General features: G+C 33.4%; 2 protein-coding genes across 2 annotated transcripts; both read right to left on the bottom strand.

Moving 5' to 3' along the window:
• Positions 1 to 292: 292 nt before the first annotated feature.
• On the bottom strand, positions 293 to 16,196 carry Zwilch (zwilch kinetochore protein). Its single transcript, XM_090102316.1, has 14 exons — positions 16,001 to 16,196; positions 15,864 to 15,921; positions 15,445 to 15,586; positions 14,224 to 14,461; positions 11,347 to 11,511; positions 10,683 to 10,825; positions 9,972 to 10,186; positions 9,457 to 9,536; positions 8,834 to 9,057; positions 8,075 to 8,294; positions 2,171 to 2,294; positions 1,573 to 1,717; positions 930 to 1,066; positions 293 to 475 (listed from the first exon to the last, which is right to left on the bottom strand). Exons 1-14 carry the CDS (start codon positions 16,124 to 16,126, stop codon positions 363 to 365), a joined length of 2,130 nt encoding a protein of 709 aa, XP_089958442.1. The 5' UTR covers positions 16,127 to 16,196; the 3' UTR covers positions 293 to 362.
• LOC149908587 (uncharacterized) lies at positions 2,761 to 3,565 on the bottom strand. The gene has a single exon (XM_090102056.1). It carries the CDS (start codon positions 3,563 to 3,565, stop codon positions 2,813 to 2,815), a length of 753 nt encoding a protein of 250 aa, XP_089958182.1. The 3' UTR covers positions 2,761 to 2,812.
• Positions 16,197 to 16,638: the final 442 nt, after the last annotated feature.

Below are 16,638 nucleotides of genomic sequence, written 5' to 3'. Positions count from 1 at the left end.
ACCTTTTATTTGTATTGTTAATTAAATATATGGAAATATTGAATGGTAATTGTGATTTTAAGTTATGTATTTGTATAATTGAGGTATAATGTAATTGGCGATAGTTTTTAAATTATTTGTAAGTAATTTTTAAATCAATTGTTACTGCAACTGTGTTAAATTTTGATTTTATTATAGCTTCCAAGCTCTTGTAATAGATAGTTACGTTGTATACAGCTATATCTATTTCAATTGTATAATAAATATCAGTTCAAAAGATGGAGTAAAATAATAAAACAAACATTTCGATCAATATTTTATTTCAAAACGTATAATATAAAAATAGTAAAAATATAATTTATCACGATTTCACCCACAACTTTTCACAGAACAATATTTCTATTGACTTTATTTGATAAATATGTATACTTTGTACAGTGATATTTTATTTCTTCAACAACTGCTGTAGTTTCTCCCACTTCTTCACTTGGGGTTTCTGAAAAAATAATCACTATTAAAATCATAAAATCGCACCATTTGCACCGTACCAATTTTCTTTATTTAATAAAAGTTATTAAATAATCTCATTATTGCTATTACTACGAAAAGTAATGGTTATTTTTATAGATTTCGTTTATAGAAACTACACAATGATAAACAGATCAAAGTTGAAAAAAGTTAATTCTACTAATTATAAATGCGAAAGTTTGTGAGGATGGATAGATGTTTGGTACTCCTTTCACGAAAAATCTACTGAACAGATTTGGATGAAACTTTACAGTTTATACACATCAGAATAACACATGAACTATAGAAATACTTGACTTTGAGATAGCACAGCTAGTATGAAAATAAAATAGTAATTATAAAATACAGGTAAGGATATTGAAATCTCCTAAATATAACATTTTTTGTAATAAATTGAAATAAAATACAATTAAATTACATACCAATATGTTGCCACACATTAGGCGGGAAAACTGGCAACTGAGAATACACATAGACGAGTTTACATTCACGTTTGAGGCCAGAGTCGATTGCTCTATCCTTCTTACTGAGTTCTAGACGGTACCAAGTTGCAGATTTTCTATAAGAAAAATAAGTTTTATTTAAGGAAAAAATACAAAATAATATAATACAAACTGATAAAACATATAGTAAGTTGAATAAGGTATACACTATACAACCTTACGTAATGGAATAAATGTTTTGGAAATCATATTTCTCTTGTAAAATAAAAGCAGTAGTATTTATTTTGTATCTGTTATTGTTATGCCATTTAAGCGCGACAAGCGAACAAACTTACTTTTGTAAAATATATAGATAATCTACAATAAATATTAGCGCCATCTATACATTACTTACTTAAACAGACCAAATAATACACTAGTTTTAAACAGATACGATAGATGGCATTATTCACAATACAACTTAATTAACTTGGCCTATACCATATTGAATTTTTTAAAAAGCAATTTATTCTTTGCCATGTTATAAATACACTATTAATCAACATGCAATAATAAATTGAAAAGTATAAAGTAAAAATTAGCTATATCTTATTTGATAAAAATAATGTTTAAAATTACTTACTTCAAATGGTCCTGAACAATATTATTAGTAATTGGTATATTTATCTTTAATAAGGGATCATTCATTAACTGTCCCACCGTTTTGACTGGAGATTTCTCTGACACATACAGTTCTAAGATACGAGATGCCATTGGTTTTAATTGTGCTGAAAATTTTAAGACCATTTATTAACTAAAATAACTTTATACTTTTATAATAAATTTCTAAACTATTTTGAATCTTCATGCATATCAAACAATCTTAGAAATAAATATGTTTAGTAAGTATATTACTCCATAACTTATACCGAATACAATATATTATATTGCTTTTTATATAGGCTTTTTTAGGCGGCAAAAGTCAGGTAATTGTCCGACGCGTACAAATGTTATGCATAAGAGTCGCACAAAAGATCAAACCCGGTTATGAAAGTCTAAAAGCCGATGAGAGATCGATCTTCACCGATATAATTTACGGACAAATAGTTATGCCTATCAAAAAGTGCTCATGGCTATTGTTTTAATTTTAGGTCTCGTCTATAAACGGCCGTTATTGTTTCAGTGTAAAATATCATAAAGTTATACATTTATTCATATTTCAGTTAACAAAAGAAACTTACCAAAATCAGCTCGTAAGCAAGTTTCCGCGCGATACAAATGTTCCAAACACACGTGAACTTGTGCGAATCGCATAAGGAGGCTCTTCCATGGACTTATGTCTATTTCATCAGCTATTAGGGGCACCTACAAATATACAGTTACGATAGATATTGGAATTTCGATTAAATTAATTAATTCATAAAATAGAATAAAATTCAATATACAATAAAAATTACTTCAGCTAAAAGTTTCGCTCATAAATTCACATTGATAATCAAGGTTCATTCCAGAATTCAGCATTTACATGCATCTGGACACAAAAGAACTCACTAAACCAAATATGTATTTGATTGTATATTATTTGCTGTATATAGTAGTTAACAATGACAGTATACTATTACTATTTTTACAATTGTTCCCGCTTTAGGCATGGGAACTGGAATCTCTTTAGGGAAACTCAATATTACTTGTGTAAAGATTTTATTTTCAACGCCAACGCCCCATTTGTACAAAAGTTTCTTTATGAGTAAAAAAAATACATTCTACCCGGCCAATAAATGATAAATTAATAAAAATGACAATCCATGTCGGTGCGTGCGTGATTGCTATTATAAATTAACAGGCGTAGACATAATCCTCCCCCCGGTGAAAAGCGTAGATTTTCAAGCTTGAAGGTCTTCAGAAGTGGGCAGAGGACACAGTCGAACCAAAGGTCTTCGAACGCAGCCTCTTGTAGTTTCGACGTCCGCAACTCGACAAACGCCGTCTGTTCCATGGAATAATCGAACGATACGCCCCATGCGCCAACAAAGTGGTGGAGAATTATCCTCTTGAAGCAGTACGAGGTCTCCGACGTTTATTTTTGATTTGTCAACCTTCCATTTGGTTCGTAGTTGCATTTCTGAGATATACTCTTTCTGCCATCTCTTCCAGAAGTGTTGGCAAATTTGTTCAAGTCTGCCATATCTATCCAGGGAGCTCTCTTTAGCGTTGTCCAACGAAGGAGCCGGCAGTGCATTCAATAGTCTTCCGATTAAGAAGTGCCCTGGGGACAAGGAAAGGAAGTCATTGGGGGAAGATGACATGGGACACAGAGGACGGCTATTGAGAATGGCCTCCACTTGAGCAAACAATGTCGAAAGTTCCTCAAATGTGAGATGAGTATTGCCCATGACTCGCTTTATATGAAATTTAGCGGACTTAACCCCGGCCTCCCATATTCCACCAAAGTGAGGAGCGTAAGCGGGGATAAAAGAAAATTGTATTCCCTCCTGAGCAGCAAACTCAGAGAGAGGTTCCTGATTAGCCTTTAGAAAACTATTCAATTCTTTCGCGGCAGCTACAAAATTTTTACCGTTGTCGGAAAACATTTCGGTTGGCTTCCCACGGCGTGCCACAAATCTGCGAAGTGTCATAATATAAGCATCTTTTGTCAAATCAGACACGACCTCTAAGTGAATGCATTTGAAACGCAGACACACAAACAAACATAAGTAGCACTTAATTACTCAAGCACCGCGTCCTTTACGATTTAGAATGAAGAAAGGGCCCGCATAGTCCACTCCAACAGACTTGAAGGGAAAGTCAACGTTGACGCGATTTGAAGGTAAGTCAGCCATTTTTGGATTATAGGTCTGACCACGAAGACGAGTGCAGGTAACGCAGTTTTTGAAAAGAATAATTTAATTATTCAATTAATAAAATGCCGGTAAGTTTATTATTTTTATTTTGTTTTTAGAGTTGGGTAAAATCGTAGAATGTAAGTGAAAGTTATTTGAAGTTTTGTAAATTTAGAATATTTTTTAAAATCAAAATTAATTTCAGATTCGACGGCTGTATGGACCTTGACTTCAGGTAAGTCTTCTTCGTATTTTTTGTTAAGTTGAGGCCATCAGCGCATTGAGATGCATCGCTAAACGAATGTAAACGATTTTTGGTGAATCGCAAAGAACTCTACGAGAAATATCGATGTTTGAAAGAAATTTTAGATTATCTACAATGTCCAACCAGTCATTTTTGATATCCTGCGACACAGGTTCATCCCACTCAACACCCTTGAGCCACAATTTTTGGAGCAACATCTTTGGTTGAATAATACACGGGCTCAAAAGACCTAAAGGATCGAAGATTCGAAATGAACTTGAGAGGATATGTCTCTTTGTGATTTTGTCACTATGAAGTGGAATTTCGATTGGAAAATTGAAGGCATCCTTCGATGGATCCCAACAAAGTCCGAGAGTGCTCGACGACTCACTGATTGTCAAATGTTCTGTATTACTTTCGTGTAAATTTTGAAATAAGTTTTTTGAATTAGTTTTGTATTTTCGTAGAGGAAAACAAGCTGAATTTAGAGCGTTTGAAACTGAATTTTGAATGTATTTAAGTTGATCTTCATCATCACAGCCGGTGATTAGATATTATTTCGTCTAAATCTTTTCTCAAGATTTAGGAATCGTTTTTTAGCTTGAGAATATGAATCGCCGAGGCAGTCAGGTGAGTCCTTTAGGGGTAACTTCACACAGAATCTGCCGCTTTCTAAGCGAGTGGTGGTATTTAGAAAGTGTTTTTCGCATGTTATGTCATTTTGACTTTGAACAGTTTTTTGGGGTAGCTCTTCAAGCTCCCAGAATTTTGTGAGCATTTTGTGAATTTCGTTAGAAGTAGGGTTTGTATTTATGGCATGATTGCAATGAATTTCGTTACTACGAGAATTGTTGATTGGGCCAGCTATTATCCAGCCGAATTTAGAATTTTGCAATTTAGGATTATTAGGACCTAAAGAAAGCTGTTCGCTTTCTAGAATGTCCCAGAAGATATCTGCTCCAATTAAAACTTCAATCGGAGCTGGCTTGTAGAACTCAGGGTCCGCCAAAGTTAAAGAATTAGGTATTTTGAGACCTTGAATATTAACTGGCGTCTTAGGTAAGCGGCCCGTCAATTCGTTGAGAACAAGACATGAAAGAGTAACGCTGTAGTTGCTATTTAGAGATTTTAATTGAGTGAAACAGCTTTCGTGCACTGTATTAGAAGAATTATTGCCAATGCCAATGACATTCATTGCCTGCAATGGGCAAGTTCTCAATGACATTCTTCGTTGCAGGGATTTAGAGACAAATGAAGACTGGCTGCCACAATCCAAGAGAGCACGAACCTTTTCTACTTGCTTATTAATTGGGTTAAAAACTTCTATCAATGCTGTAGATAGGAGAACATGCTTGGACATTTGTCTAGAAAAGGCTGCTACAGATTCGTTTGATTCAACTTGTTCATCTGTGCTGAAGTTGGCAGTGACGTCATCATTAGAATTATGGAGAAGAGTGTTGTGTTTTTGCTGGCATTGTCGACATGAACCCATGCGGCAGTCACTGACAGGATGCCCTTGTCTGAGGCAATTTCGACATAATTTATATTTATTTACATACGACAGCCTATCTTGAATGTTTTTAGACTTAAATGTAGGACAGTCATAAATTCTGTGATTTTCGTTACAAATTATGCAAAGATAAACGTTTAATTTATTTTGATTAGATGTAGAAAATGAATTAGTATTTCTATTTGTATTAAATTTATTATTTTTTTGCGAATTTAGTTGTGAGGGATGTGACGTGAATTGTGATTTAGAATTATTTTGGGATTCATTATTAGTGCCAACCTTATTGCGATTTAAAGATTCTAGCACATCTGCACGGTTGATTAAAAATCTTTGAAATTGTTGCAAAGTTGGAATGTCATCAATAGTATTTCGATACTCTTCCCATTTAACAAGAGTACATTTGTCCAATTTAGAAGACAAAATAAATATTATAAGTACATCCCAATAGTCAGTAGGCTGACCCAGACTAGACAAGGCGCGAAGATTTTTTGTAACATGATCGACTAAAAAACGTAGTGACTTGTCTGACTCACGAGTTAAAGATTGAATATTAAGTAAAGAATCTAAGTGATGATCAACAAGAAGCCTTTTGTTATTATATCTGTCGCAAAGTAGCGTCCAGGCCGCCTGGTAGTTTGCTGTTGACACTTCGAGATTAGAGACAATCCGTGCCGCATCACCCTCAAGGTAAGAAATTAAATAATGAAATTTATGTATATCAGTAATATTTTTGTTTTTATGAACTAAATTTGAAAATGTATCGCGGAACTCTAGCCAACGGAAGTATGAACCATCAAACTTTGAGATTTCGATTCGTGGTAATTTAACATTTGAGTCTTGATGGAAAGAGTCTTCATTGCCCATCGATTTTCTACGATTTTCGTTGTCATTAAATAAATTATCATATTGTTTAATCATTATTTTAGCAGAAGCAATACCTTGGACGAAATCGTTCTCAATGTCGTCTCTTTCATCAATCTCAGAATCTATATTTTCAGAATTAAGAACCTCAATCTCAGTCTGCAACACATCAAACTTTGTTGACAATGCTTCGAATTTGCCAAGTTTCAATTTAAATTCAGCCATTAATAGTTCATTCATTGAAATGGACTCGCTAATTCTGTCCAAATAATTTTTAAATTTTGTAATTTGTCCCTTGATAGCAGACCTTTTTGAATATAAATCTCTTAATAACTTTGGATTAGGTTCCGTAGACATTTTGTAAAATAGTTTAATTGAATATTGTTATGAAATTAAAATTTAATTGTATGTAATTATTTTGAAATTATGTAATTATTTTTCGATTAATTAATTATTTAAATGCAAGTCAACAAGCTTGATAAAATTATGGAAGAAATAAAATGCTTATCTCACGCTCCTCGCCTGGTGGAACCTGCCGCTGGTAGCCGGGCTGCTGCTCAGACGCAGCTGCTTCGCAGAAGATCGTGCAAGCGATATTTAGTCGCCTGAGAAGACGGCTCCTGAAATTATTCGGCGAAGTCGTGTTTATAAGCGAGAAGGGGCTATAATATTATATTCGAGATTGTTGTTAACAAAAAATGAATTTAATTTGAAACAAATGAATTACGATTTACATGCCAATCCCGCAAGGGAATCTGGCGTGAAGAAATGATAATAGGTATTGATAAACCAATATTACTATAATTTAAATTGTTTTACACAAATGGAAGCGAAATAATAGGTAATTTTTGGATAATTATGAACGTGAATTTTATGTTATAAGGTTAGGTTTAGGAATGTGTTATTGGAATTAAGGATTTGCACTTAACTTGGTACTATGAGCTGCACTCCGGCACGACACTTTAGCTGTATCGTTGTTCAGACGAGCAGGTTATCCTTTTCGACAGGAATCAGTCCCAAATTGAAGTCGTCAATTCCAGAAACAATGTTGCGTAGATGTGTAGATATTTTGTGATTAACTCGTATTATGCGGTGAAATCCGTTTTAGTCCTGTCACGGTCGCCAAAAAACAAATTGTTCCCGCTTTAGGCATGGGAACTGGAATCTCTTTAGGGAAACTCAATATTACTTGTGTAAAGATTTTATTTTCAACGCCAACGCCCCATTTGTACAAAAGTTTCTTTATGAGTAAAAAAAATACATTCTACCCGGCCAATAAATGATAAATTAATAAAAATGACAATCCATGTCGGTGCGTGCGCGATTGCTATTATAAATTAACAGGCGTAGACAACAATACTATGTTCTACGACTTTTATTGAAACAATCACATCCCACCATGATCCATTCTTACATTCCTCATCAATAGATGGCGCTAAGGTTAACTTCCTAATACGCGGGCGTAAATATGTAATATCTAGTGTCTTCTTCTTCTTCTTCTTCTTATATATAAAAATGAATCGCAAAATGTGTTGGTAAGCGCATAACTCGAGAACGGCTGAACCGATTTCGATAATTCTTTTTTTATTATATTCCTTGAAGTACGAGGATGGTTCTTATGAAGAGAAAACGTAAACATGTACCACGGGCGAAGCCGGGGCGGACCGCTAGTATCTTATAAAAATATCACCTCATTACAATCCTTTTTCTCACTAACAAGTCCTCGACTCTTCAACGAAGCGAAATCATCAACAGTCAGATCATTTGTGTCTTCCACACAGAAGGACTCAGAGTCCAGTCGTATGGAATGTTCAGTTGTAGTGTAGCTCTCGAAGGGGTTCAGTGTGAACTCACCGCACATTGTCATGTCTTGGATCGTTTGGTTTATTTGATCGATTTTTTCTTTTGACCTGGGAAATAAATGTTTTTCGTGAACAAATGTTAATTATTTTATGGTACTGGGAGTAATTATGTTAAAAATATAATTCCTAGTTTTTGATTTTAAGCGAGTATTATACATTTAGAAATTAAAGATTTTAACGGATTTTAAACGCGATTTATTCGCTCGATGCAATCATGCAAAGTGTGCGAAACGTCGGGATAATAATTAATAATATAATGAATAAATCGCGTTTAAAATCCATTAAAATCTAAATGATAAACAGATTTTTATACGAATTCGATTCGGCAATTACGAAATTTCTTTTAATGTTTAGTAATGCTACTGAAAACCTGCTTTTTTAATCAATTTTCTATTAACTGCCTTATAACAAATTACATACAATGTGAATAAGTACAGAAAATATGAATAATAATAGAAAAACTAGGAACTAAAATATTTCATGCCTAAACTACACTAACTAATTTCATACTGTGAATACAATAATTCATCAAGCTAACCCTAATAATATAATTATACCAAAATAATATAATTTATTTATTTAATTACCTGGCATCATTACTCCACACGCCATTTAGAAAGAAAGAATGTTCCAGAAGGCTCATGATCCTAGTATATTCCCACATAGTTTTCTCAAAACCGACTTGAGCGATCAAAGACAATGCTTGTGGTGGACTGGAACGGAGGTTCTTTAGTACTTTAGATGTTTGGGAATGGCCTCTCGATAGCTTTAGCACTAGTTTTGATAGTAGAGATTTGTTGTTGACGTCGATCTAAAAAAATATGAATTCAAAAATAATTAGAGCAGTTATTCTAAATTTATTCCATTTTTTTTATTTATAGCACCTACAGAAGTAAAGAAATTAAATATTTTTCAATATAACATTAGCTTATTTCTATCAGAATAATATAATTGTGAGTGTAGTTAAATAAAATTTTCAATCTATACAAATCTATACTAATATTATAAAGCTGAAGAGTTTGTTTGTTTGTTTGTTTGAAAGCGCTAATCTCGGGAACTACTGGTCCGATTTAAAAAAATCTTTCGGTGTTAGAAAGCTCATTTATCGATATATCATCACGCTACGACCAACAAGAGTGGAGCTACGGGGGTGAAACCGCGCGGAGCAGCTAGTTATTTATAAAGTTTAAAGCTGTAAATCTGTACTTACAAATGGACGGATTTTTCCTGACGATATAAATGTGAGAGCTTGTAGTAATAATGTGATCAGCTCCTCTGCTGTTTCGGAATCTAAAAAAAATAAAGAATTGCATTATTATATGTGAGATATTCCCACTACTATTATGAATATTATGTTTCAGATTATAGACATATAGGGCAAATTATTCCCATAAAATTAAATAAACAAATATTTCAGGACAATTTTCACACACGGCACGATCTGATCCCATACCAGATGGCTGATAAACATACATAATTTTAAATAAATACTTATATATAGATAATTAACACCCAGACACAGAACAAACATCTATGTTCATCACACAAATATTTGCCCCGGGTGGGAATCGAACCCACAACCTCTGGATTGGAAGGCAGGGCCACTACCAACCAAGCCAAGCGTTCAGTCAATTGCATTATTAATTTCAGAAACTACTAAAGTTATATTATATTACTTATAATTCTATCTCTTGATATTCTCTTTCCAAGCAAAATAAATCTTACCTCTCAAAACATCCCACAACTTATACGTAAAATCATTACTAGATCCGATTTTGTTCATATCATTCATACATTGTCGTAATGTACTCGTATTATCTGTGACACACAAACAACCTCCCGTCGGACATTCTGCTGTATATGTGTATATTTCTGTTTCGTTTAAAAGTTCGTTGAGTCGCTTTGTGTTGTTGTATCGCTTCATGCCGGGGATTAGGTTTCTGTGAAATATAGATACATAAATTTATTCTTATATTTTGTACTAGTTTCACCCGCGCTCCGCTTCTGTTGTTCTTAGTGTGATTTTATATTATAGCTTATAGCCTTCCTCGATAAATGGGCTATGCAACACCGAAAGAATTTTTTAAATTGGACCGGTAGTTCTTGAGATTAGCGCGTTGAAACAAACAAACTCTTCAGCTTTATAATATTAGTATAGATGTTACATTTTATTTTTTTTAGTCCAAAGAAAATACCGACCTAAGCACAAAATTCGTTTCTCACTTCTATTAACGCACAATTTTTAATTTCTTAATGATAGTGGGTTAACTATTATAAACCAAAATTTCAAGCGAGAAGATATAACTTAATTATTTTTTAACTACTTTCAGCCCTGAACAAATTGTTCATGAGATTGGTTGCTAGCTTGGTGACAATGTTATTTAAAAAGAAGAATAAAATGTACAATATATTATTTATTATTATACTCAATGTTACCTGATAACAGCCTTCTCCAGATCAATGTTGCCAGCTGCAGCTGTCATATCAACAAGCAATTCATTAATTTGATGTAACGCACAAACTGATTTCCATACAGCATTGCAGGGGCTGGCGAGATGGCCTATTATTACTTCTTGTTCCTGAAATGTGTTTTAATGTACTTAAAACTTTAAGTTTACCTTGTTAATGATGTATGATAACTTTTAAGGTATAGAAAAATAGATGGGATAGAAGGTGCATATAGAAAAACTAGCTTACCGCCCGCGGCTTCGCCCGCTTTGTCTAAAACCTAATAAATTATATACTAAAACCTTCCTCTTTCTCTATCTATTAAAAAAAACCGCATCAAAATCCATTGCGTAGTTTTAAACATTTAAGCATACAAAGGGACATAGGGACAGAGAAAGCGACTTTGTTTTATACTATGTATACTGATATGTTTTAAATGATAATAAACTTGATGCCATTTTATTTTTATGGTTTAAATTTTATCATCATTTTAATACAATTTCTTTGTATTTAGAATGTATAATAAAAAAAGTAAAATTATTCATAGATTACCCTACAATTAAGTGACCAATAAGCATTTATGGTAAACTTTAAATTTCTTTGAGGCTCCATAAATGCTTATTTTACTTACAATAACTATACAAATACTTACAAAATGTACTTTACAGCTTATAAATGGTGTTAACAATGTTTTAGCTGCCCATGTGCAATGCAATTCAGTTAGACCACTATGTGGAGTATTTAATAGATCTTCATAGTTCAACTGGCCGTAGGATATACCAGATACTGTGTATTTGCAATCTACTGATACATTTACCTGAAAATATGAATATAATTTCTGAATAAAATAAATGTTTCTAAGGATAAAAACTTTCAACTAATAAACGATTCTTTTAATCACATAGAATTTTACTTTAATGAATCTAATAAATGGGGCATTCCAGGCGAAGCGGACACAGATTTCAGAAAAAATGATAAAAAGCACTACAGATAATTTAATAAAGAGATTAGTTATTAATAACTCAGGCCCTGGAATCACAGACACAATAGAAAATCTATTGTGTTGTGGACCGATTGGGCCGTTCGGGCCATTCGGGGCTCAATGGGTTAAATAATTTACAATGATTAAAGTAATATAGATTGAAATTTACTAACTATGTACAAAACTGTTTTTTTTCAACATATCATTCAGGCATACAGACAAGGTGGTTGTCATGATAGTTACATAGCGACGATGAAGTATCAATACCTCCTAACTAACATTTTAGCGATTTTCGTTTTATAGCATTTTCGTACTTAAAATAGAGTAATACATAGGCCCACAAAGGTCATTTCTCTGTAAACAGTCAATTTGAGCAAATATTAAAGTGTAGCAATACCTTATAACCACACTTATAACAAAAGTTGCGTCATTTTTGCTGGCAATATATTCTAACTACACCCTGAAGCGTCCGCTCTATGTTTTTAAGCACGCTTTCCTTGGGCTCATTTACAGTTTATTCCTGGGTTAAGAGTTTGGCATGCTTTCAAACCAAGAAGAAAGTATTCTAACACGTGCTTCTCCATCAAACTCAACAAACCATCGAAAAATTGCCATTCTTGATGAGTTTCTTGGTGCTTTTCCAAAACTACCATCGCATTATGCGCGTAAAGATACCAACAAATTGTTCGTAGAGTCAATTAAATTACTAAGCATTGTACATGTTACTGGTTTGACGAAACAGCTGCTGACCTGACGTCTAGCACTTTTGTTTCGTTTGTAATTAATTACCTGGAAAAGCATTGTGTTAGCCAACAGCTGCCTATTATTATATTTTCTCACAAATGCACTTACCAAAATCGCAACGCAGTTATGTCGAACGCACTATTATATTTTAGTAAAAAGTATAATATTACTATAACTCAAAAGTTTTTAGAACCCAGTCACACGCAAATGGAATGCGATTCAGTTCATAGCACCATTGAACGTCAACTTATAATAATATACGGGCATTTCTCCGCAACGCGAGGTCAAGCGCCTATTTTGCGTGAGAGAGGGAGGTGGGGGAAACCAGCTATAACTGAAACCACCCGAGCACATGAAGCCAAGCAGCTTGTGAGGGCTGCCGAAGGCTTCAGGGAGACCCCAGGTGTCTTGCCCTGTACTCCGCAACCCCCGTACATTCCATGATGACGTGGGATGCCGTTTCCTCGGACGCCATGCATGCTCTGCATAGCGGACTGTCTGTGATCCCTAAATTAAAGAGATGTTTGTTGAAGGGGCCGTGCCCTGTGAGGGTCCCTGTTATTACACGTAGTTGCACTCTGCGTAGGTTGAGAATCGGACGTGCAAGTCTAGAGTCAATGTTTGGTAGGGCTTCTCTGGCATGCTTGCAGTCAGATCTGCTTGAACATTCTGCTTTTTGTGCAGTGCTAGTGAGCTGGGTAATCATCAACCAGATCCAGCTTGCAGGAAGCGGTATAATTGGAAAAGGTCCCATGACCGGTGTTTCAGATGCCCTTCTGGCTAATATGTCAGCAGCATCGTTTCCTCATGAGTTACTGTGTCCTTTTATTCATTGTAGTACTAGGGACTTTCCCAGATCACATACCTACCCTAGTTAGGGCTAGGTAACACTAGAATTAACCCTGAAGTGATTTCATGGCTTTTGATTGCCATGAGTGCTGCTTTGCTATCCTATACTTTGCGTATGATAGGATCCGAATCGAAAAGTTTTTACATTCCTTTTGATTATGGCTAAAGCTGCAAGTAGAAGTCCTAGGCATTCAGCCTGAAATACGGGGTCCCAAGGGGTGCGAGATGTTAATGTTTAGGTCCTCAGAGAAGACCCCAGCACCCGTGCCATTTTCAGTCTTGGACCCGTCCGTGAAGATGAGTAAATCTTCGACGCTGTTGTGCTCTGACGTGTGTTCACGTAGTATCTTATATTTCTTGACTTGAACGCCAACTTAAGAACAAAGAAATTTACGTTCCATGTGATTATGCCACTATAACCAAAGCAGCAAGAAAATCTCGTCCATATGAAGTTGAACAAATTGAAATAATATTTTATATTAAAACCACTATCTTCGAGCATAATCACGTGTAGTGACAGGATTTTAAATCAACATTTTACTATAATATTGATACAAAAACCTAATATTAAAATAAAAAAATGCTGTAATCTTTAGAACAATTTCTTCTAAGTATATTGGCAATAAATTGTATCTAAAAAATACGGCTTCCTGTTTAAATACAATTACAAGCAATATCTAATATCTGCATGTTTTTTTTAAAAAGCTGTGAAGTTACATTTCATAAATGATTCCATGATATCTAATAGCCTTTGATAATGAACGTAAGCTAAAATAATAATTAAAAACGGTAACGAAAAAGAAATAAAACGTTTTTTTTATCTACTGAAAAATGTAGTTTTTGTAGTTAGCATATATTGACACTTCATCGTCGTTAGGTATATTTTATAAACTAAAAATTAAGATAAGTCGTATTAGTAACTTTTTGAAATTGCAAGTTTGTAGTAATACTTACCAAATCTTCATCAATACATTCTTGCACAGCAAAATCTTTCATCAGATTCTCAACATCAACGTCCTCTAGTGTGACCGCACCCTCATAATTAACAATACCTCTTGTAAACTCGTCTTTATTTGATTGTATAGTTAGAAGTAAGGGTTTGCCTTCACTAGGAGTGCAGAGAATCCACATGGGTATTGATTCTTCTTTAGATAATGTAGAGAGGCTTTTTGTGTATAAATTTGCTATTTCCCTGTAAAATTGTTTCCAGTTTAAATAATAATACATTATCTAGCAGTTATGTAATCTTTCAAGTGTGTTTGCAGCCACCATACTCATAAAATGTAAATATTACCTAAAAATGTTGAACGCATTATGATGTTAATTTTATACCATTTGGTATTAAACACCTAATCAAGCACTTCACTATAATAAATATTAATTCATAACTAATTGAATGAATTATTGAAAGCTTTATTGTACACACCAAATTATATGTAACATAAAATTAAATACAGTGGAATCCGTTTATAATGACATCGAAGGGAATCGACAAACACGTCATAATAAGCGGACGTCATACAAAGCGTTATGTGAAATGAAAAATCTTTTTATGTAAATATGTATGTATTTAAGTATTTTAATACAGAAACATAGTATACTTGCATATGTATATAGGTACATATTAATCCATCAGTCCCCGGAATCACAGACACAATAGATAATCTATTGTGTCGCGCCCCGATCGGGGCGCTCGGTGGTCAATCGGTTAAATCAAAATCAAAATTGCACATAATCAGCAGATTATTATAATAACACATACAAGTGTATTTTTACTGTAAGTACACTGTAATTTTTGTCTGCTTTTGTTTTTTAATTTTATTGTAAAAACAGTCTCTAATACTATTGTGTATAGAAGACCTATGGTCAAATTATCATTTTCAATATTGCTGTTAACAAATCGTTATAATGAATTCACTTCGGTCATTATAACTAGACATAATTTATTAAAAATGGGTCATAATAAGCGGCATGTCACTGTAAGGGAAGTCAATATATCCAACTTTTTTATAAAGAATTTTATATGAAAACCAAACTTCGTAGTGCAATTACGTCATAATAACCGGTTGGTCAATATAGGCGGAGTCATAATAAACGGATTCTACTGTACATATAAATTGCACAATAGACCTTAATATAATTAAACTGATGTAACTAATACTTTTTCTAACATACCTAGCTTTTCCAATATCAATAGGACAGTGGAGAAATTCCTCTTTTCTCCATAGTTGGGGTTCTTCAGACATCATAGTTTCATCCAACATCGCATGAATACTTAGATCCAATTTTAAAGGAGATCCAGTTAAATCCAATTCATCTGTAATGGTTTAAAAAATAATTAGTTTATACATTATTAAAGTTAAAACACTCATTTAAAAATAAGTTTTTTAAATGAAAACAAAATCATATGGATTAATTCAATTTATTAACACAACAGCAATTTTCAATGAATCATATTCTGTAGTAAAATTTCTTGTAAACAAAATCTAACAATTGTTATGTTTTATTAATGTGATTTGTTTAGGTAGACCATGCTTCAAAGAGAAAAAAATACTTTGCCTTGCCTGTTAACATTTCTAATGGTTTTTGCTTACCTTGCTCGTTTTTAATACTTTTGGAGTTGTTTTCATTTGTTGTACCTGATTGTTTTGCCTGAAATGAAGTGAATATTTATAGCATACATTATTTTTTACTTACAAAACTTACGTTTATCTACATTTTTCTAACTTACTTTGGAGTAAACCATAACGATTTCATTGTTAGTTTTTGTATAAATTTCAACGTAACTAGGACTAGATTGCCTTTCAAAAATTAACTTCGGATAATTTTCTAACACTGGCTGCAAAATATCTTTCATTTTTATTCTAAACAAAAGAATTAAGAAAATAAATAAATACTTAATACAATCCGCACGTTTAACTTCTAAATTCAAATTAAATTCTGTTTATAGTTGAAACATCCGTTGTAACGTCACTGTCATCAGTTTTGTGTTACCATTATAATCTAATAGAAGTTTATTGTCTTTGGTATTTCGATAAATTTTCCTACTTTTATTTATTAATTCATGACCTAATTTGAGTTCGACTTAACAAGAAATAAATCGAAATATTTAGTTAATTATTAAAATATTTTATAGGAAGCCTACTATTATTAATTTATATCACAAGATGTCACTACGAGTCACAGAGCAAGTATTCAACCATGATCTTAAAATACTACTAGCGGTCCGCCCCTGCTTCGCCCGTGGTACATATTTCGCAATAAAAGGTAGCCTATGTTCTTTCTCAGGGTCTAAAGATTATCTGTGCCAAATTTCATCAAAATCGGTCCAGTAGTTTATGCGTGAAAACCATACATACATACAAACCT

Source organism: Colias eurytheme, chromosome 5, assembly GCF_061535395.1.
Source record: "Colias eurytheme isolate Ceu_HAF_F1 chromosome 5, ilColEury1 Martin Lab GWU primary, whole genome shotgun sequence".
Lineage (NCBI taxonomy): Eukaryota > Metazoa > Arthropoda > Insecta > Lepidoptera > Pieridae > Colias > Colias eurytheme.
Note: the sequence above shows the minus strand (reverse complement) of the source record. Positions and strands in the feature narration are given on the sequence as shown.